A 22,150-nucleotide genomic window follows, 5' to 3' on the forward strand; every position below is an offset into this window, starting at 1 on the left:
ATGGTGTGTTGAGACTACTCCTCAGCTGCTCTCAAATTCCTGCATTTGAAGTGTTTTCCCCAACAATAATTCATATTTTGTCCCTCCTCTCACACACCAACACATCTTGTACTCCATGATCCAAAAATTCCAGCTCTTATTTGCTCTAATTGCTTCAGAGACCTGTTTCATCTAAATTTGCTTTGGCTCAAACATACATAGAAGGAAACTGGATGTGAAGACAATGAATCTATCTTTTCTCCTCATGCTTTAAAGGTCAGGTATGTTCTGCAGCAGAGATACAAAGAGAAATATGTCTTGGTGACTACTCCACACTGTGCAGTGGTTTTCCACTAAATCTAAACAATAAAAAAATATAGTAAAGCAGGTTCTGCATTATTTATATTAAGCAGTCAAAATGCTCCTCACAGCATTAAATGATAGCCTTGCATGCAATTCACAGACATTACCTGAAAGCTTATATACCTGCTATATATATAAACCTAATGCAGACAGCCATAATAGTCTGTATGAATAGGGAACTCTGTGCTTACTGAACCACAGCCATGAAACTAAAAATGAAATTATAGTTCCTCCATCATCATACCTAAGTCAGTATATAATATTATGAAAGAACAAGCACGCAGTAATACCTGGGTTAATACTGGTACCATACATTATTGCTCAATGCTATCAAAAATAGCATCTCCAGATTCTTTATTGAAACATATTACATTACTTAAATTGTCATGACAAAGACAAAAGTGTTCAATTTCAGACTTTTCTAACACCTCAGTTTTTATGAAATTGCAGATTTTTTTCCTCCATTAGACATATAATTTATTTGCTGATTAAATTCCAATAAAGGAGTTTTTCAGTCCTGATTTTTTAAAAAACATGTTTGGGAGTGTAAGTTCTAAGCCCTGACAGTAGCATTTTCCTTTGTTCCCACTCACATCCTGGACTGGAAGATGAGGATTTAAGTGTTTATCCAACTATTTCATCATAAACCACTGAATAAATAATGCTTTGCATAAATAATGCCTCCATATAATGCTAACTCTGCATGCTTCAATATAGGTGAATTTAATATGAACTGTTGTAAAATTGCAGGGGTATCTCAGCCACTGCTCAATTTTAGCATTTTTTTTCAGGCCATGATTGTAAATGGACAATTTGTATGAGCTATTTGGTTAAATCTCTATTACTCATAGGTGGATTATCTCAAATGTGCACTAAACAGAAACAGACAAGGAAATGCTCAACTGAGTCACAAAGCAACTGTATCTGCAAATCCCAGGCCATCCGACTGTTGAGTTTGTTTCAGACTGTAGACAAGGTACACCTCTGTCTACACCAGCCCCTAAGTCATTCCTGATGGATGGAACAATCTTCAAAATGTGGCTGCTGGGACTCACTTTCATGAAACCTCTGCTCAGACTGTGAACTCATGTCAGATTTTAAGTCCATGTGATGGACATGAAGCTTTATGGGCTTTGCTCTTCTGCTCCATCCCCCAAGAGGACCTGAGTTTGGTGTCTCAGGTTTGGCAATAACTCACAGGTTTCACAGAATTGTTTAGGTTGGAATAAACCACTTAGATATTCAAGTCTAACCGGTGACCAATCATCACCTTGATAAATAGAGCACAGCACCAAGTGCCACATCCAGTCCTTTGTTAAAAACCTCCACGGATGGTGACTCCATCACAACCTGGGCAGCTGATTGTAACACCAAACAACTCTTTCTGTGAAAAAATTCCTCCTAATGTTCAACCTGACACTGACATATTTCACCTGTAGATTAAGAAGAGAGGTTTATGGCGTTGAGATTAAAGTGCCTATGAAGAGTCAGCTGGATCCCATGAGGCCTTATTAGGGTTTATTAGATTGGGTTAATTAGATATTTCCTAACAAAGACCAAAAGACCTTTTAGTCATGAAAAAAGAAGTCAGAACAGCCTCCAGCAGTGCAAGGCTGGCACCTCACACTCCCCAGGCACTCCAGTCATGGCTGCCTGCCCGTTCCCAGGTGCTGCCCTCTCCTCAGGGCCCTTCCTGCTCTGGTCACCGCCCTGGGCCCAGTCCCAAACCGGGCCGTGCTGGGCACACTCATCTCAAACACAGTTTCATGGGGAGGGCTGGAAGGGACCGCAGTGGCTCTCTGGTCCAGCCTCCCTGCTCATCCCAGAGCACAGGGCACAGCATCGTGTCCAGGCAGCCCTGGAGCATCCCCAGCGAGGCAGGCTCCACACGCTCCCTATGCAATCTGTTCCAGTGCACAGCGAGGAAGTTCTTCATGTTCAGGCAGAACTTCCTGGGCATCAGTCCCGTCCATTGCCTGTTTGTCCCATCGCTGCGCACACCGAGCAGAGCCCGGTCCATCTTCTAGAAACCTTTAGGCATTTACACACATTACCGGAGTCCCTTCTCGGTGGTCTCTTCTCGACGCTGAACAGGCACAATTCTCTCAGTGTTTCCTAGTCAGAGAGATAACGCACCCTCCCTCAATGGGGCCTATATCCCTCCCCAAGATGCCGACCCCACCGTCCCGGCCTCCCGCAGCCCCTCGCGGCTCTGCCGGGGCCCCGCCCGGCCCCTCTCCGCCTCCGCCGGGGCTTCCGCCCGGGGCGCGGGGCAGGGCGGGGACAGCGGCGAAGATGGCGGCGCCCTTGGCCGGGCAGGCGGGGGCCGTGCTGCGGGACCTGGCCCTGCGATCCGCCCGCCTGCGGGCCCGATTCCCGGTGAGTGAGCGGGCCCGGCCCCGCGCTCCGCCGTCCCCGCTCGCCGTGCCCGCCTGAGCCCCGCGGCCGCCGCGGCTCCGCTCGCAGCCTCCCCGCGGCCGTGTCTGGCAGCGGGAGGGACCTTGGTGCTCCCGCTGGCTGCGATGCTCGGGCCGGAGGATGCGCCCGACCCGCAGCCCCGGCGCCTGCGGGGTCGGGGCGGCGCTGGCTCAGGGCTGGGCAGACCAACGCTGGCCGGGAGCGCCTCGCTGCCCCCACACCTGCCGGAACCCTGAATTGTTTCAGTAGCAGAGCTGGGTGACGCTGTGCACGGAGCGATAGCGTCTGTCTGAGCGCGTTTCGGTGGCAGCATCGCGTTGGTTTGGTTCAGTGCGGCTGGCTGAGGTCACGCCGGGGTGAACATGCCTGGTTGTGCTCTCCTGGGAAATCCATCCTAGCTCAGGCTTCCCGGTGGTCCTGAGCCTCAGCAGAGCGGTGGGAAAGAGTAGATGAGCGTCCTGGAAGGGCTCAGGGGCTCTCTGAGATGTGGCAGGAGTTCATTATTCACCTCGACAGCAGCCGTGCCGAGGTGAAATGAGATACGGCGTTCTAGGCAGTCCTCGTGCCTTTGGCAACCAACTCTGTTATTTTGCCTTTTCATCATCAGCAGCTACATGAGAATCTTACTTTGCTCCACGCTTGTGAGCATAAATGTTTTCCCCGAAGCAAAATCCCCTGGAGCAAACAAAACGTGTTTGTGTCCAGTTCTGTCCGCAGGTGCCGCTGCAGGGAACGCTCCTGGCTGCAGGTGCAGGGCTCGGGGGTAAAGGGTGCTGTTGGTGCTTAACTTGTGTTGCACAACTGCGGCTGTGTGGTTTATCTTTTAACCTGAAGGAGGTTGTAAATCTGAAATCTTTTATGCCTAACTTTCCTTTTTGAATGCTGGGTACAGAACTCAGTGAAACTGATTTGTTGATTTAGCATTCGTCCATTTCACATCCATTTCACATCCTTTCTTTAAGGAAGACTGTTTATGTGTGGATACGCACACACAATGTTATCTATAAACATACATTTATCTGTATATATACATATTTTATCTCTTTAGTGTGAATAGGCAATGCTGTAAATCACAACATTTGGAGAATATGCGCTGTATGGTTGAAAATGTGTTCCTCCCATCAAGGCTTAGGTGAGTCTGATGCTGCAGTGAGGAATTTGGAGGTAATGCCCCTGTTCTTGTAGGGCTTGGAAAGGCTGGAGTATGGAGCATTGTCTGAAAAGAGTCATTTGGTGTGAACTTAGGAGGTGTTTTGGTTGAGGTGCTTTGGTTGGTTTCAAGCCCTGTCTTTACCAGGTGCTGCAGTGAGAAATAGGTGGAAATTAGGAGCTTATGGTCTATTCTGCCATCTCTCAAAGCATGGAGGCAATCTGTAAATTGTACCACTGAAATAACTGGGTATCAGCTCAGATACTGCAGGAGTATTCTTAGGATATCAAGGTGGCCAACTTAAAAAAAAAAAACAACTCCTTTTTTTTTGCATTATTTTTGAACTAGAGCTGTTGAGCTTGTATTATAAATCACATTTTGTTATTCTGTTTCTGCACTCTGCCAGATTCTGAGAGCATCTCCCAAGATCTGTGTTTTCCAAGTAGGCTATTTTCAAGAACCACATCAATACTGTATAACAACAAATCAAGTTCCTAACTTCAAAGCAAACAACTTTCCTTTATAAAGGTCTTCAGTTTGGCAATGTTGCATAATAGAATTCCCATCTAAACAGTCTCCTAATCTTCCACTGTCTCAGACTTTAAGCTACAAATGAGTTGATCAGCCAGAGTCTGGATTTCTGTGCTACAAAATAGGATAAAGGATTTGAGAGTAAGAGCCCTTCCACTGAAGGTGTTTCTCATTTCTATCATTCATTCTGTTGCTCAGATGAGAAGTTGCACTGTTACTTTATTTAGCATGAACCTGTCCTCAAAGCCCATCACAGTGTTTCTTTCACAGATGAGGGTCTTCCATATGGTGTGAATGTGATCAAGAAATACCAGTCTCCAACTTTGTTGTTTTGGTAACCCTGTGTGAGATTTAGAATCTTTCCTCATAGCCCTTATGCCTTACTGTTGGAGTGATGTTTCTACACTTTGTTGCAAAATTTCTTATTATTTCAAAACTGTAGCTGTGAAATTTGGTTATATGCTGTCATTGTAATCTGCACACATTTTCCTGTGTAGCTTCATTTTAGGGGTGGAGTAAATGGTAGTTGATTCTATAATATGAAATTATTTTATCATCCTTTTGCTTTTTTATAACTGTTAAACATTCTTTTACTCCTTTTGCTGTTTATATTCTTGGTAGATTGAATTCTTTGTGCTGCTGGAGTTTTAAATCTGACCAAATATTTCAAGAAGATAAAAGATAGGTTTGAGTTGTCTGCAGTGCACATGGACAGGAGCATTCAGGCCTGCTCTTGCTGGAGCAATATTTGTGAAGAGCTGTGACAAACACTCCAGGGACCACAGCAGAATTCAATCTTGTTGGCTGGCAACAAATAGTCTCCATTGAAGGCTGTTTATTTGAATGGGAGTTGGATTGGGCCCTTTGGGAGAATGCTGTGTATTCAAAATAGCTTCAAATGCAGTGAAATTCAGCGATGAATATAAATGAGGGACAATTAAATCAGAATCATAAAAAAAAAAAAAGTGCTTAAGGTAACTCTCCAGTATTCTGATAGGGTGAGCAGGTTGGTTGGTGCATTAGGAGCCCTATCCCAGCCTTCAGAATGGGCCTCAGTCCTGCCAGAACACATCCAGATTCCACATGAGTTGAAAATATTAAAAAAAAAAGAAAAGGAAGGAGGGGAAGATAAAACTAAATAAGATTTCTGTTATAAAATCTGCTGGAATCTATAGAAAGTTACAAATAGGGAACTGCAAGGTTGCTCACTGCAGATGCCTTCAGTTCCTAGACTTGTGTATCTGTAAAACCTCATTAATGTTGAACAGAGAAAGTTCTGCCTTTTCCAAGAAGCTATCAGCTGTGATAGCTGATGCTCCATGTGACACAAAACATTACCCAAAAAGACTTTTCAATTCATGGCTTTAGAAGCTACTTCAATGTTGAATTCTTCTTTTTCTTGAATTCTTCTTTGATGTTCTTGAAAATTTCTTTGGACTGCTTCCCTATTTGGCTTTTCCTGGTTGGCAGTTTTGCTATATTTTCAAGGTTTTACATTTAGAGGCAGGAAATACATGAGCCTACAGACTTTCACAAACAGCTTTTCCTACAGGCACCTCATCCAAATGACAGGAAAGCCCTCTTCAAACTCTAGACAAAACTGAAATGCCAAAGTGGAGCAGATGTTTGGCCCACTCCTCCCCGGCAGTTCCATTAAACACATGGTTATTGAATGCTATTTTGAGATGAAAAAGGAAATGAAAACATAAATATAACCTCAGACTGTGATTTTTTTTTAAATTTTTTTTCCCCCAGTTAGTTTTCTGCTAGTGGAACTTCTACCCTGGGAGCAATCTGGCTCTGACACAGATATCACAGCTCTGTCTGAAAGCAGAAAAGCTGCACTTTGCTGCATTGATTTACTTTCCTTTCTACCTCATGGAGGTATAATCAGGGGATGGGCTAATTAGGTAAGAAGAGAGAGCCTTCATGAATATGACATTAGATGGAGAATTAGCCACACCTGTGGTTTTAAACATGGCTCTGAATAAATCCTTCCTGACCCTCCATCTGAATTCCCAAGCAGTTTACCCAGAGACTCCTTACATTCCTTGGGTATGTTTAGCATTGGTTCAAGTTTTTTTTTATATAAAAGCAAGTGAGTTTTTTTCATTGATCTGCCTCCTGAGGAACCAGATAAAGTGTCAATAGGCAAACTGTGTTTTCTTTACAGTTATCTGAGTGATTGTTTCCTCCTGTTTTTCTCTGGAAATGTCAGTGTATTTGGTAGTTTTCTTTTTTTTTTTTTGTTTAATTTTTTAAAGTCACCTTTCATTTGGTCTATCTGGCTGATGAGTGCCAGTAGGGATTTTATCTGAAATGTGTGAAGCTGCTGAGGTTCTTTTGGGAATACAGAGAAGTGAGATGAAGGTTTAGAAACAGTTGGGGTATAGTTGTTTCTTAGAAGTAGTTAATTTCTCTGCTATTTTATCCTTTCTCTTGTTTGAAAGGTTCATTTTCACAAAAATGGGCAATGTCCTCATTTAATGTATAGAGATGAGGTTGTCTCCCTCCCTGTTTTGGGAACTCACTTGTTCCAAAGTGATTTAACCTCAATTGATAATTTTTGTTGGCCACACCTGTAGTGAGTAGCTCAGCTCATTATTGCCTTGGCCAGTCCAATTTTTCTGTGCATATTTGTGACTGTGACTATCATGTGTAGCTTTGAGCACATACTCTGAGGGTTTTCTCCTGAAATTTCCTCCTCTAATACTCTAAAAGCAGTTTATAACCATCTGTGACTCAGCTTATTTCTTCCATAGCACTTTAATAAAACACAGGACAGAGAAGTCATATTACCTGTCCAAATGCATATGACAGAAGCTTTGGAACTGGTTATTAAACATTGATCCATGATTAGTAGCTGTTGATTTTATTTTAACTAGATAACAGCAGGAATGGATATGAAACAAATAGGAGGGAGTTAAGACTGACTATTGTGAAAAATCCCTTAATAGTGGAGTTTTGCTGTGCTGCTGAATTCTTTGTTGTACTAGTGAGACTTAAAACAATTCTGAACTGCAAGCTGAAGACATCCTTTAATGTGGTAATGAAAATCAAGCCCCTAGATTGGTGTTGGAGTTTGTTTGTGCTATTATGCTGATGGTGATGTTTTGTATAATTAGTGGCTAAATGTTAACTGTGAAGGAATTTAAAGACTTGCTGTTTTTCCACTTACTTATTGGAACATCTTTTTTAATTCTTCAGTAAACAACTTATACTGATAGCACAAATATATTAAATAAATGCAAGTTTAGTTTTGCTTAAAAGGTGCTGTTTTGATTTACCCGTGAGCTTTTTTCTTCCTGAACTCTCTCTGGTCTCTTTCTAATTGCTCTTGAGTTTCCCTAAACTGTAATATAAGAGTCTGTATCCCAAAGTTGAATTAAATTTTATTTTGATTCTGTGATGATCTGCATGTTGGGAAGCTTTGAGTCCAAAATCATAAAGCTTTAGGCACTCACAACCCCATTGGGCTTGAATGTGGGTTGGGATGTTTAACTCAAAGACTGTTTCATTTAAGAAAAGACTTTTGAACATGTTTTGTGATACATTATTATTCATTTGTGCTTACTTACCTTGCACATGGGTAGTACTTGGTGACAAATCAATTTCTGTCTACCTTGTCTTTAATTTGTGTGTTGTAGAATCACAGTCTGGGTTGGGTTGGAGTCTGAGCAATGTAAACTGTGAGAATCAGCCTCAGTTTGTGTCAAGAGGAGAGAAAATCACTTGTACTGTGGTTTACCTTTGATGTCTTAACTCTTGTCCACTTAAATTCTTCATGAGATGCAAAAGTTTTGTGAGAATTGTCAGGAGTGAAAAATTAAACAAGAGTTTTGATCATGTTTGCTAGGTTTGCCTGCTTGTCTGAGACTTTTGACTGAAAAATATGAAACTGCAAATTAAAAACCAGCCACAGATTACTAATGGAACACTTCATTATCTTTTGATATCTTTCTCTGAAGGATCTGTGGACAAAAGGACAGTTTAATTTGACATCTGCTAATTTCATGTCAGCCAAGAAAGCAGTTACTGCCTTGTGTAAAAAAAAAAGTTGTTCATACAGAGTATTGGTATGAAAATGTCAGGGAAATTCCAATTATTGGAGGAGTTCTATGTGCCAGTTGTACATAACACTGATGGGTATAGGTAAAACATAGAGCTATTCATGATAATTAAAGATGAAAGGCCTATTAAAAGAAACCATATCCCTTTTATTGTCAAGATAGTACTTGCTAAGGTTTGAAGATGGCATAAAAATGTATTTCCCTTAAATTTTCTACTGTCTTCAATTCTGTCACTCCAAACACATTGGAAACAGTGAATCTATTTAATTGAATTCTTTCATGCAGAGTTTCGGTCTAGATTTGTTTTTCAGTTAAATGGCTCAGATTAAAATAGTCTAAAGTAACACCATAAATTTTGGAAGTTGAGGAACAGCTATTTAGAGCTTGGTTTAACCATGATGTGAGATGAGTGAACGTGAGTCCAGAGCAGCTGGAGTGCTGGAGCTCCATCTAGGGAGGGTTGGTGACCCAGCTGGAACCCACAGGTCAGGATTTGGGGGCGCACCAACATCTCTGACAGGGCTGTTGTGCATTTCTGCTGCAGGCACCTGCATCAGCAAGGACCAGGAGGACTTCATTCCCCCCAGGTCCTCCTGGAGGGACAGCACAGCTGGGAACATATCAGGAGTTCCAGGAGGTTTCTGGAGAGCTTTGATAACTTCCAAATGCAGCTGTGTGAGGAGCTGACAACAGGAGACACTGCTGAGCCTCATATTTGGGAACAGGAACTGGTCAGGCCCTGGCAGCTCCCTCTGGGGAGCAGCTGAGGGAAGAACAGTGGCTGTTGTTTATTTCTGGATACAGCATGGGCTGCAATAAGACACAAGGCTGGGCACAACCCAATTTCCTTAACCATTGGAGTTGGCATCACCCATTGCCAACATCCAGTGCCATGATCCTTTGGGCTTGGAAATGCAGTTTCATTGGATTAAAGTTTGCCTTTCTCTCCCTCCATACAGTCAGAAATGTAGAAATCTGCTTTAGGTCAAAGTCTTTGAGGATGATGAAGTGATGCTTCTTGTAGTGTCCTAAGCTTGCTTTGAGATTTGAGAATGGTAGCAGAGTGAGTTCATATAATTAGGTATAAACAATGGAAAAATATTAATAAAGAAATTACCTGCAAAGGAAGGAAAAAATATTCTTAATGTTTGGCTTCATGTCAGTCTAAATCAAATGGTCTAATTAAAATAAAGACTTGTTAACAAGAGTTTCAATTCAGACTGAAACAGGAAATGGGTACCAGTCTTTTCTTACTGCTTCCACGGAAGAAATTGGTATAGACCATTCTGGACTGGTTTAATAAACCAGACATGGCTTAGGCATGCACTGAAACTGTTTCTCTTGGTACTTGTCTGTATTTCTTTATTTTACTACCATGGGCATTTGCTTTTTTATTGCTTGGAAGTGTTATGTTGCTTAGTGCTCAAAGTCCTATTCTGTGACATAGGTAGTGTGGAAATTATCATGATTTGGCTTCAATATTAAAGAACTGGAACAAAAAAGCTGTGATTATGTTTCATATTTCCTTCTCTGTGATGAAAAATGGAGCTCAAACTGTCTAAATTGGCATTTTATTGGTGTTTTTCTTAAAATATCAGTGACTTCTAACACTCGAAAAAGTATTCTTCCAGGGTATGGTAGGCGTGAAACACTTCTTTGATAGATATGATTACTTGAGATATGAATGCAGAAATATTTCTTTTAATCTCATTGAATATGCTTTGGGTTTTGTAACAATTTAGAAAGCTGAATTTGCATGCAAGAAAGAAAATATTGGTAGTGGCTACTTAGTCTCATGTTTGGTGGTACAATAATTTTAGCTTTTTTTCTGGTTATGTTTACTATTTAGAGCATTTCTTAATAGTTGCATAAAAATACCACTTTAATCTTGTAAAAAATTAGGAAATTAAGCACTTTTTTATGATCAGAACAAAAATATAAAATTTCCCCTCAAGATACTTAAAATATGTGGAGAAGATGGCTTATTTCACTTTTTGAATGTGTTGTGCATATCACCAACAATCTTCTTCCATTTGCCAAGGCAGGGAATGTGTTACAGTATTTTCTGCAACTGATTATGCAGTTGTGTATGGTAGTGAGTTTATTTTCATCAGATACTTCAAAGCCTTACTTTTTAGGTCAGGAAAGTATCCTTCTCTTAAAGCTTTGAAGTACAAAATAAGCAAAATGAACATAATTTGACTAAAATTAATTACTAATGCAAAGCAGAGCTTCTGATGGTGAGAGCATTGACAAAAGCAGAAATTGAATCTGGGAGTTCATGTTCTTCCTTTGCCCAAGCAAAGGCTCTGAAAATCAGTTCCAGAGGTGTAAAGCTTCTGTAGACATGCTTGATCTTTGGGCACATGTAATTCTGTTTTGTTAGGCTGAAATTTGGTTTAAAAATGCAAGGAAAAAATACTTTGCCAGCAATTTCTGCAGTAAGGACAGAGGATGTTGTTTGCCTCTCTGGGTGGATTGGCAGCTTGGTGTTTGGGTTGCCAGCTTTGTTTTGTGACATCCTGTTTGTGAGGTGACCTTCTGCATGTTGTTTGAACCAGACAGTTTTCATGTAATCCCACAGAATGAGGAACCTGCCCTGTGTGAGGGTTTTTGGAAGCTGTGAATGGTTCAATGTTCAGGTGAAGGTTCATGGCTTGGGGTGTTCTCAGCCCTGCTCAGGCAGCCTGTCCACACTAAGCAAAATGCACCCCAGAACTTCTCAGGATCACAGGGGTGCTGTCACTTAATTTACAGAAATTTTATTTTGCTGATTGCATAAAAAGTCCTGAATACTCCCCTGAGTGGGCAGCAGGATGCAATTGTCAGGGGTTTGGTGATGTCCTGCTTTATTTGGAGGTCAGTCTGACTGAAACAACTGCTGAACAAGGTGTAGGAAATGGAGAAGAGAGGTCTTGCTATTCAAGAGAACAGTCTTCCCACCTTCTCTTTCAATTTTGAGGACTGTGGTCCTCACAAACCCATACCTGTCCTCACAAACCCATTCATGCAGACACCCAAAAGGATCATCCAGGTGGTGGCTGCTAGGATCTGCCTTGTAGAGCACGAGGATGTGGGCTCAGATTCTGGTTTGGTGAGATAAGGAGAATAAGAATGACAGAAGGAGCTCAAGTGTGACCCCGTGCATGTTCCTGGTAGTTTACAATGGAGCTTAGTGGGTAGGAGAGTGTATTTACAGAATAGCTGTCAAAATCCCTGAGTGTAAGCAAGCTGTAAATAAGTCTATAAAGTGTAATCGTTACTGGAGACTTTAAATCTGCAATGAGTGAAGGGCTTGCTTCAAGTTCATTCTTGTGTCTGCTTCCTTGCATGAGAAGTAAACAGAAGGATAAATCAGAAAGCTGAGTTTGTACATATATAGGCACATTGGAAGATATAAAAGCACATTGGAAGAGGATTGTGTAATTTCATTTGTGTTTTCTGGAGCTAATGACCAAACTCTGCAGTGGAAGAACATCACTCCACACTCACTATGCTCAGGAGAGGGCAGAGGTAAAGCCTGGGATAATCAGTTTGCAATCAGACTGATTCTGGAAGGACAAGGAGGGGCACAAGATCAAGTCAAAAGAACACAGTAGGGCAGGCATTCAGAAACCCTTGAGGTAAAAAAGGGTTTTTGCAGTAGACAGCAAGCAGGAAAATTCAGGAGAATTGGTAAGGGAGATTCAGGAGAGTTGTTAAGAATGCAATCAGGATTTTCAGTCCCACTTCCACGCTGAGTACATTTACTATCCTTACAATTTCATCTGCAATACTGTGAAATACACAAGACATAACTGAGATATTTCTAAAACTTTGTGGTTTTCATGTGCATATTGCTATGGTTTTGTTTAAAGGGAAAGGTTAATGAATACACACTCTTCTGTTTTCTTAATCCAGTCTATATGGTTTGGTAATCTAAATTTCAGAATTGTGAACGAGATGGGTGCTGTCCTCTGAAATCCTCTTCTGTTTCTGTGGTATTTGGTAAAGCACAGCAAAATTGTGCTGTTTGCTATTAGAGCTACTGTGGAAAAATTTAGGTGTGCTTTAGTGAAAGAGATAAATAAAGCAAAGAAAGCCTCCCCAGCATCCAGCCACTTCAGAACTGATGGGGACACTCCTGATGTTCCACTTTCCCAGCTGAGGGATTCTACCACTGAGAGAGAAAAGAAAGCACTGAGTCAAAAATAAAAAGGGATGTTGAGGTATCAATATATGTTTCCTAATAAATATTAATATGTCATTGCAGTTTAATATATCTTTTAGTGGAAGGGAATATTGTTTTAAAGATGGAAGAGGTAAATCCTCATGAATATTTCATATATTTATTAATGAATTAATTTTGAGGCAGTAGGTAGTGAATGAAATGTATAAACCCCCCCAGTAATGGTGGCATTTTAATTTTAATGTGAAAAACCTTTACTAGAGCCACATATTTTTAGATTCAATTACCTTGGAAAGTTGGCAGTGCAGCTAGTGAGCAAGTTTTGGGAAGGTTCTCCCACTTCAGTGAGCAAATCGGGGGAGAGTGAGGGAGTTTGATTCATGACTTGACTTTGGGGTCAAATCCAGTAGGCTTATTTCTTTAGTTAAATCATTCACTTTCCCAGGTTAATTTTAACATTCTGGGTAGGCTGTTCAGGTTGAGGCTGAAACTGTTCTTTTTATAATTGGTTTCTGCAGGATCTTGCTACTTTGAACTGTCTTGTATTACACAAAAATGTCAGACCTTCCTACTCTGCCTAAAAGTGTTCCCTGCTGCAGTCCCTTGTGTCTAACTTTATATTTTCTTTTTAAAAAGCAGAAATGTGGCTTATATGGCCATCTTATGTAGAGGATATTTTATAGGTGTTTATTTGATAGAAATTTCTGTTCATTTCTCTCGTATTATTGAAATAAAACTCCTTTGGTAAAACTGAAATTTGAAGGAGAACTTAATATTGTTTCTCATTTAAATTGTGTATGAATAAATGATTACAAATTGACAGATGTGGCTTGTAGTGATTCCTTTCTTGAGTGAAAAACCAATTTCTATTTCCTTCTTAATTTAGGAACTTAAAATTATAAGAGAGAAAAAGAGAAAATAGATGCAGCCGCAACACAAGCAAAATGAACTATGAATTGAAAATTTAATCACTGCTTTTGTTTCCAGGGCTGTGTAGCATTGCACTAAATGCAGATGAACCAGCTTTTACTTAGGGTTTATTGGTAACAGAGGTGCTGAAGGTGGGTTTGTGGAAATGCAAAGTTCTCCAGTGTCCCTGCTGAGGGACCTAAACACCTCCTGCTACTGATGCTTTGTTGGGACTACCTAAAACCAGACAAAATTGAGAGAATAAAAAGCTGTTGTATTTATTGAAGGACCTTCAGGTACATTTCAGGCAGATGAAGCCTCTCCAGGGACCACACCAAACACAGATGATGGATCATGGTTTTAACTTGGGCCTTTTTCAGAGGGCTCACCCAGAGGATTCACTTGCTAGCAGGCTTTTATTATTCCATTAAACAGCGTACAATATTTTCTGCTTTAATTTGTTTTGAAATAATTCAGCCATACTTTATAATGCCTTATGGAACTCATCAATATTGCCTGTGTATCTGTCTAATGAGAGCTCAGTAAATTAGCATATTCGTTAAACAAACAAATTATTGTTCTGTTAGTAATAGGTGACTGCCTGTTTTTCAACAGATGAGTGATGTCAACTGGCATCAGTTGGTTTAGTGTGCTTTGTTACCTACAGGTAGGTAATCGGTGGTTGGTAATCCTTGCTTTATTAGTGTTTATTAAAACAATCAGTGCTGCCTGGTGATGGGAGATAAGTTGTTTCTCTTAACTAAAAAGGATGAGATCTCTAAATATACCTTGTTTAGCTTTTCAGTTAAAATAGATTCCTTCCCTAAAATTGACGTTTTACTAGTTTAACAAAGCTCTTCTTTGTTTCTTTCATGTTTGTCACCATTTTTTTTTCTGCTATGATGCACTCTGATTCCTCTCTCTGGTTTGCAGCAGCTCCTCTTAAAAAGAATCTTGCAATGTGTGACAAGAGAAATTGGGCTTGTCCTTGAACTGTGGGAAAGTATTCAGGGTAAGATTTAACTAAGCACTTGTTTTGATTGCCTCAACTAGAGCTAAATGGTGACACAAGCACCTAATGCATTAATAAAAACAATCCTGTGATTGTTTCAAACTAGATGTCTGCAGTTCTGCTGGAGTGTTGCTGTTCTGGACAGTGAATTGCAGTGAATGTGAGTAGTTGCTTTGGAAGGAGAAATGCTCTTGAGCAGGGAGTTTGGTTCTGTCCTCCCCTTGGTTTGCAGCAGGCAATGCAGTCTCATTTTCAGGAACGAGAGCTTCTGAGCAGAGGTGGTAGCCTGTTTCACTCCTCTGAAGTTGTTCAACTTGGAATTCTTAAAATTTATGCTTTCCAAGCTCTTGACCACCCTCTCAACTCTTTGAGTCCAATTTTTTAAACAATTTAACAATAGCAATCCTAATAATTATAGTAACTGTGAGCTCCTTTTATGAACAAGCCCACGTTTCTTTTTTCTGTATTTTGTGAGTATATGAAGAGAACCATTTAGTTATTTAACACAGGCCTCTTGTTTCAGAGTCATAGATGTTAGGAATAGTAGCAATTATCCACTAGGCGATCCAGATTTACTAAACAAAAAGGTAGGGCCATACTTCATGTGTGTTTTTTATTTTATTTGAAGTTAGGTTTCATAAACCTTTGTTGCATGGACAGATGTCACTTGTTCTGAAAAGTGAGTATGTGGTTTATTGGTATAAAACAGTAAATTACCCTGCAGTTTATTGATCAAAATGCTTCAGCCTTTAGAAAACTGGGAAATGTGATAGGTAATTTTTTTCTGTGTATTTTACTGTTCAGGGTATTTTGTGTGCTATATTTTCAGGAATAAATATGGAACTCAAATGCCTGTAGCTGTTAACTAGAGTTTGTGTGTGGGTTTTAATCAGTTCAAATGAATTCCTATTTTTAGGAATAAGTAATGGAAAGTTAAAAGGTCTTCAGCTGTACCTGTAGATTTAAACCCAAATGCTCTTGTTTAAGGCCTGGTCTGCTTATGGTGCTTTGGTACAGACTAAAAAATAAGCAATTCCTGACTGCTGTGAACAAAAGTACGGAAACTGATTTTAGTCAGGGAAATATTCAAGGCTTCTTCCTAAACTAGCTCACAGAAGCAATTTTATCCCTCATAAATATATCACAGAGGTCTAGAGTGAGGCTTTGATCATAATCTCAGTGTTGGATGAGGCTGCTGGAGCTGCTGGCACCAAAGGGACCTCGCTGCCATATGGCATCCCAGCCAAAGCAGGCAATTTGGGATGGGCATGGAACACTCTTTCCTCTGTGGCTTTTAAACAGCATTACCTGGATGCTAGCTCCTGCTTTGGAAGGTGAAAATTGCTGGTTTGTGGCAGCCAGCAGGACATTAGTTGGGAAGGACATTTTCTGTCCTGTTGTCCCTTATGTGCCCCCAGGTTTGCAGTGTTGGCCATCTCTGGAGAGAAGGGGATGTGTGGTGTGGCTTATGGGACAGCTTAAAGCCCATCAGCCTTACCTCTTTTCAGTTTATTTTCTTCTTCAAAGACTTGCTTTCCCTACAGAGCCTATTTTTGCATTCTCTGACTATATTTGTGGTAAACTTCTGTTTAGTGTAGTGCCATTTTGCTGCATTTTTGTTTCTTCTTGGGTTAACTTACTCATTTTGTGGGCACTGCCAGCAAACTGAAATAAGTGCTTTAGTTTGTTTTCTATATACCTATGTGGTATATTTTAAATACATGACCTAATAAAATGTGTCTGTACCTGCAGTGGTTTATATAAGGGTATTCAGTTTAGTTTATTTCTGATGGTTTCTTTTTGAGAGAAACTTCTACATCTTTGTCAATTACAGAGACTGTATGTCAATAAATATAATAAAGGTTTATGCCTCACATTGATGAATGGTCTGCTCTTTCATTACTGTCATCTTTGTGTATCTGCTTTCCTTCATATGTGCCTGGAAATGTATTACAGGGCAGAGTGCACAAATTGAATAAACTGGAATGCTGTAGAATGTGTTGGCTAAGCAAATAGATTATTTTGGTGACAGACATTTATTTCTGATCACATACACTAAATACATCTCCTTTTAATTTCAGATACAGAATACATCTCACCACCTCAAAAACACCACGGTTTTTCTTCCCAATTGACTTACTTCCAATATAACCATTACAAAAAAGTCCAAGTTTATAAAAACTGATACTTTATATATTTGACATATAATTTGCATTCATGCAGAGCTAATTTGTGTTGCTAGAGCTGTTTCATACTGGCACAGGATCAATGAGCGCAGTTACAGCTACTTGGCTTCTGTGGAGCAACAGAGGGAGAAGAAAGAAGTGGGCATTTATGTGCCCAACTTTCCTGCCAGGTGCTTTTAAAAGTCCATCTTTGCTTTGTGATGCTAATACTGGTTTTCATTAATACTGTAAATGAAAAGGGAAGGTTGGATGTTAGAGTGTGTCTTCCTTTTAGCAGTGATGCAATAAAATGCATTAAGCCATGCTAATGAAAACAGTAGAGCTGCTCAAATTGTATAGGTGTGTCAAGGGATGTTCAATTATCCTAGAAATTTGCTTAGTGGTGGTTTTGTTTTCTTTAATAGTGTTGATTAACACTGGATTCTCTTCCCCAAGCTAGAATTATTTGGCATTTTATAAAAGTAGAGTCTTACCAAGAGAAAATAAGTGTTTATATTTAGGGCTTTTTTTAGGGAAATGATCTACACATGGACTCTGGACTTGATAAGGTGAAATATTTGCTTGTGGATGATTAGCCAAGGTAGTTTTTACATGGAATTAGGCATGAAATGGCTCTAAATTTTTTAAATTTTGATTTTTTTTTAAGACCAGGAGGCCTCAGTTGTAATAGAGGGTATAATTTGAATCTTCAGTTGTTTGTCAGACTTGACCTTTCAGTTATTCCTTTTGACAGTTTCTTCATATTCTTGTTAAAGGACACACTTAAGTGATTCTTTGTATTCTATTTATTACATTTTAAAAAGTCAGCCTTGGATATTTTACCAGGGAGGCCAAAGTATGAGAAAACCTTATCCTGAGCATAGAGGTTCAGGTAAGAAATAATCAGTGCCATAATCTGATGAAGTTTGGATTTACTGATGCTGCTCCTATTTGGTGCTTACATGGAACATTTGTTAACATTTCCTATCAAGTAGAGTTTTGCTGAAGTAGTTAACATGCAACTTGCAAACTTCTTGATGAATGTGTTAAGACAGTTTCTTCTGGTTTTATGTGTGTGTGTTTTCTTTTTCCAAAAGCAAGCACTCAAAAGATACCTCCTGGGTCATCTGAAAGATGTTTTACATCACAGCAGTTAATGCTGCATATATAACAACGATGTCTCTGTTGCAGTGTTTTCTAAATCTGTTTGGGGGTTTTTGGGGTGGAGTTTGGTCTTTTGTTTTTGGTTTTTTGGTTTTGTGTTTTGTTTCATTTGGGTTTTTATTTGGTTTTTTTGCTTACATTGAAGCAAATTTCTGCTAGAAGATGTACTTTTAGTTCCACTTTGCTTTAACTAAGCTGCTAGCTTTTTAGCCCTTGTTATTTAAATAATGCAATTTTTTTCTTGTCATGTGACAGCTAAAGAATTGGCAAATGGAATAGTGGAAAAATAATGCAAATCAAATACATTATTTGTGCAGATCCTTTAGCATTTTATAAAAAAACCCACCAAACAATAAGGTGGTAAATAAGAGGTTATGCAGGTTATGTGAAGAATCAATTTTTTTTTCTACCAGTAGTTAATAAACCACAGATACAATTCTGCAACACCTGACCTTGTTAAGATGATCAAAAAAGAAATATTTGATTTCTTGATGTGTGTGCCACTCATTTAATCATGCTGTGGGACTAAATATGGTCTCTGCTTATATAAAGAAGGAACTTTGGACAGAAAACTTGTTCAGAACAAAATACACAATTCTCAGTAATAGTAATTTTCTAAATCCTTCTCACTCTGTATACTTTTGGTCTACATTAGTGTGATTCTGACTGGTAACAAAAATCTTGGAGATTGAGAAGGGAAGGGAGATTAGAGGTGAAACCCAAGCAATATTTTGTGCTTTTGGAAAATGCCAAATAATTCTAGCCAGCAGGAGAAAATCTGGTTTGAAAGTTGTACTTGAATAAATAATTCTGCCTTCATCTCACTTCATGTTGCTGCTCAGTTGAGGCCTTTTGTTCCACTTACTGGAGTTTTGGGATTTTGATGTTGTCAGGCTCTCAGGAAATGTTATCAGTTGTAAAAGAGCTCTATTTAAATGTACTAATCTCTTTGATAAGCACTTTCATTAGAAATTTAATCTTAAGAAATATCTTATTAGGATGAATTTAAATCCTCTTTAAAGCTTTATTATTTTAAATAACATTTTATTTTCTGTGTGCTGCTAGTAATGTTTTCTTAGTTTCACAGACTGATTTATCCTTAAACCTTTTTTGTGGTTTGAAAATAAACAACACCTTTTGATTTACCAGGCAGATCTGAATCTCAGATAAGATCCACTCTGCATCTTCAGTGTGTACATCAATATACAACACAAAGTTCCCATATGAAAGGATAACAGAGAAATGCCACCAGTGGAAAATTTTCTGGTTTTTTGTCTGTCATCCTATGAAGATGAAAGATGAGATGTCACACAGGGAGTCAGGGTTTACTAAAATCCACACACAATTTCCAGTCTCTTCTTCCCAGGCTGGTGGGACAGGATCTACTCCTTGTACTGCAGCCCAACCTTGCAATAAAGAGATGAAACACAGATACAGTTTGAACTTGTGGAAAACACTGGGTGTCAGCTGGAACAGAGCTTCTTGGAAAGGTCTGAGACATCTCTGGTGTTTTCTGATATGTTTTCTGACCAATGTGTGAGGAGATAGAAATATTTGAGGAGGGATAAGATGGGAGTAGAAGATAATGAGAATCACTAATTAACAGAAATTACTAAAGCTAGACTCTGCTTTCCTGTGCTGTAGGTTCTCTTTTAGCTGCTCTCCCCATTCCCTGTTTCACATTGAGATTATTTTTCTGATGCTGATTTACCATCTAATTCTTTAGTGTGTCTTTGCTGAGAGCTGGAACTGAACTGGCAAATCTAAGAATGCTGTTTGCTGCTGCTGCAAGCAATGGAACAGCTGTAAAACAGGGAAACGAGTAAAACAAAGATGTGATGGCAGAGTTGTATTGTGTGCTGGATTAAAGTCTCCTTGTAACAACTTTCAGGGGGAAGGGTTGGATTGAGGGTGCCTGTGAAAGACTGTCTATGGGAAATAGCTTTCTCTTCAACCTTTGTAGGTTTTTCTCAAGAGTTTTGGGACTGTACCTTTGTGCATTAGCATCTTACTGTCAGTATCACGTGTGGATTTATCTGTAGAATGCATAAAAGTTTATGATGCCCAACAATTTAGGCCATTTGAATCGTCTGAGATTTTTGAGAATGTTTGGTATAAATGTATTTGGAGGGTAGGAATTCAAGATTCTTGTATAAATTCAGATACAGATTTATTGCAGCCAAAGCATCTTGGGCTGGAAATTAGTTCAAAGCAGCATCTCATGTTTCTGAGATTTCATGGTCACCTTTTTTTGTCTTCACCCTAAAATGCATGTCCACAGCTGTTTTGATTTTTCAAGATAGTCTTGAAAGAGCAGTCACCCTTACAGATTCAAAGCTTGTGCTTTATTTCATCTCTTGTAACTGCTTTAGCTTTCCTGCTGTCCCCACGACATAGGTGGGTATCCTGCAAGTGCTTCAAAGCAAGTTTTTCATGTTCCTTGCTCTTCAGAGCTTCTGGTACAGACTTGAGATACTTATTAATTTCATCAAGCAGTTCATTCACAACCAGGAGCTTGTCTTTTGTGCAAAGACTTGATTGAAAGTCCTCAGTTGGCACTCAGTGAGATGGTCTCTCTTAGAATTATGTAATGTAGCAGGGGGTGTGCTCACTAAGCTGGAGTTTGTAGGCTTTGTTTTTCTGTGCCTGCAGTTGTTGAGCTGACCTTTGTCTCATCACCCTTAGGACTGCTTTGACCCTTTTCAAAGGAATTATTCTTTTATTTCCTTTCTGTGTCTTTTCTATAGTCTGGTTCATAATCTAGGAAAGAAATATTTCGTAATATCTTAATATTAATTGTCCAATTTTTATAAGAGAAGATGTGTCCCCATGCTTATGTATGTCTGCACTTTATGCATATGTAATAAGATTTTTAGCATCTCTGTGGGACATTTTGAGTTATATTTTGAGTTTTGAAGCTGTTGGATCCCAAAAGCACCTGTGAGATGGTGAGAGGGTGTTTGGGAGCAGAGGTCACTGCAGTTCCCATCCAGCAACAGCCACAAAAGTCTTTCCCAGAAATAATTTTTTTTTAAACATTTTCCTTCTTATTGATTTGATTTAGATCAGCTTAGTAATACTTATATTGGAAACTGGTTTATTTTCCTAAGCTATTAATAAAAGCTGTTCTGAAGACTTGATAAAATTTTGGTTTTATAATTCAGACCAGCGACCAGCATTATTACCGAGCTGTAGAATTTTTTAATAAATTTAAAGGGTCCCTCCTGGCCCCTAGTGTTAATTCCTTTGTGGAAATGATCCTGAAGTGATAATTGTTAGAGCCTAGCAGAGAATTTATTACAGGAAAACAAATTAAATGTCAACGATTATGAAAGGGACTTTAAATTTTGACCCTACCTTTGAAGTATTGCATAACTGTAATAACATATCATCCATGAATAGCATGGAGGAATATAAATCATGTGAGGTGTCTGTATGATGTGTAGAATTAGAGATAGCCATAGAGCAAACTGACAATGCCATTTTGTTCCTCTAAAATATGTTAATCAGGCTATGCATAAAAGGATTTAAAATGTCATCCTGAGCTATTTGTAACTGTTTAAGTTCAGTGGGAGTCACTTTTACAGAAAACATGCAGTTATATACTGTAAAAGATGGGTTTGTGTTTTCTTTATGCATCAATCTTTTGTGCTGTGTTTCAAAGAGAATAGAACAGATGGAAGTTTGCTTTTGAGACAACTCAGCCTGTAAACCTTAGTGTTGTGAGAGGGTGTGTTACTGAAAGACTTTAGCACAGAGAGGTTTTGTTTTCAGTATAAAGTTGCATTAGGTTGATAAATTTTTTATCATGCTGTTAGAGATGAAAGTATAGTAAATAATCCTCTTTGTCCAACATTTCTAAATACATAGCACTGGCTTGCATGCTGTGTTCCTTACTTCAGGAGAAACCAAGAACTGATTGTGGCTGGCTGCCAGGGGGACAGCACTTTGTCTCTCCATGTGGGAAAAGCATCTTTGGCTGGCACAAAATGGAATTATACCATTGCCAGGAGCCAGCTCCACCTTTGCCATTATAGCATTGCCAGGAGTCAGCTCCAGCTCCTTAATTATTGCTTTTGTGTGAATCAATTCATCCTGTGTGGAGAATATGTTCTTTCTCAAAACCATTCAGTAAAGATCCTCTGACTTCTGTAGTGTCTCAAGGATTCCTGCCAGGACAATCAAACAGAGTGTCTGTGTGTGTGTAAGATCTTTGTACCC

At 39.4% G+C, this 22,150-nt stretch overlaps 1 protein-coding gene across 3 annotated transcripts in view; it reads left to right on the plus strand.

Annotated features, from left to right (window-relative positions):
- Positions 1 to 638: 638 nt before the first annotated feature.
- Positions 639 to 22,150, plus strand: part of SUCLG2 (succinate-CoA ligase GDP-forming subunit beta) — a 103,003-nt gene continuing 81,491 nt past the window's right edge. The window contains exon 1 of one of the 3 annotated variants that reach the window (XM_064724218.1): positions 639 to 2,721. In XM_064724218.1, the coding sequence (XP_064580288.1) occupies positions 2,488 to 2,721 (234 nt within the window). In that variant the 5' untranslated portion in view covers positions 639 to 2,487. Of the gene's footprint in view, positions 2,722 to 6,394; positions 6,497 to 14,521; positions 14,601 to 22,150 lie in introns of those variants that run through there. The other 2 variants (XM_064724219.1, XM_064724221.1) reach the window with 2 other exon arrangements.

This window comes from Zonotrichia leucophrys, chromosome 12 (assembly GCF_028769735.1).
Source record: "Zonotrichia leucophrys gambelii isolate GWCS_2022_RI chromosome 12, RI_Zleu_2.0, whole genome shotgun sequence".
Lineage (NCBI taxonomy): Eukaryota > Metazoa > Chordata > Aves > Passeriformes > Passerellidae > Zonotrichia > Zonotrichia leucophrys.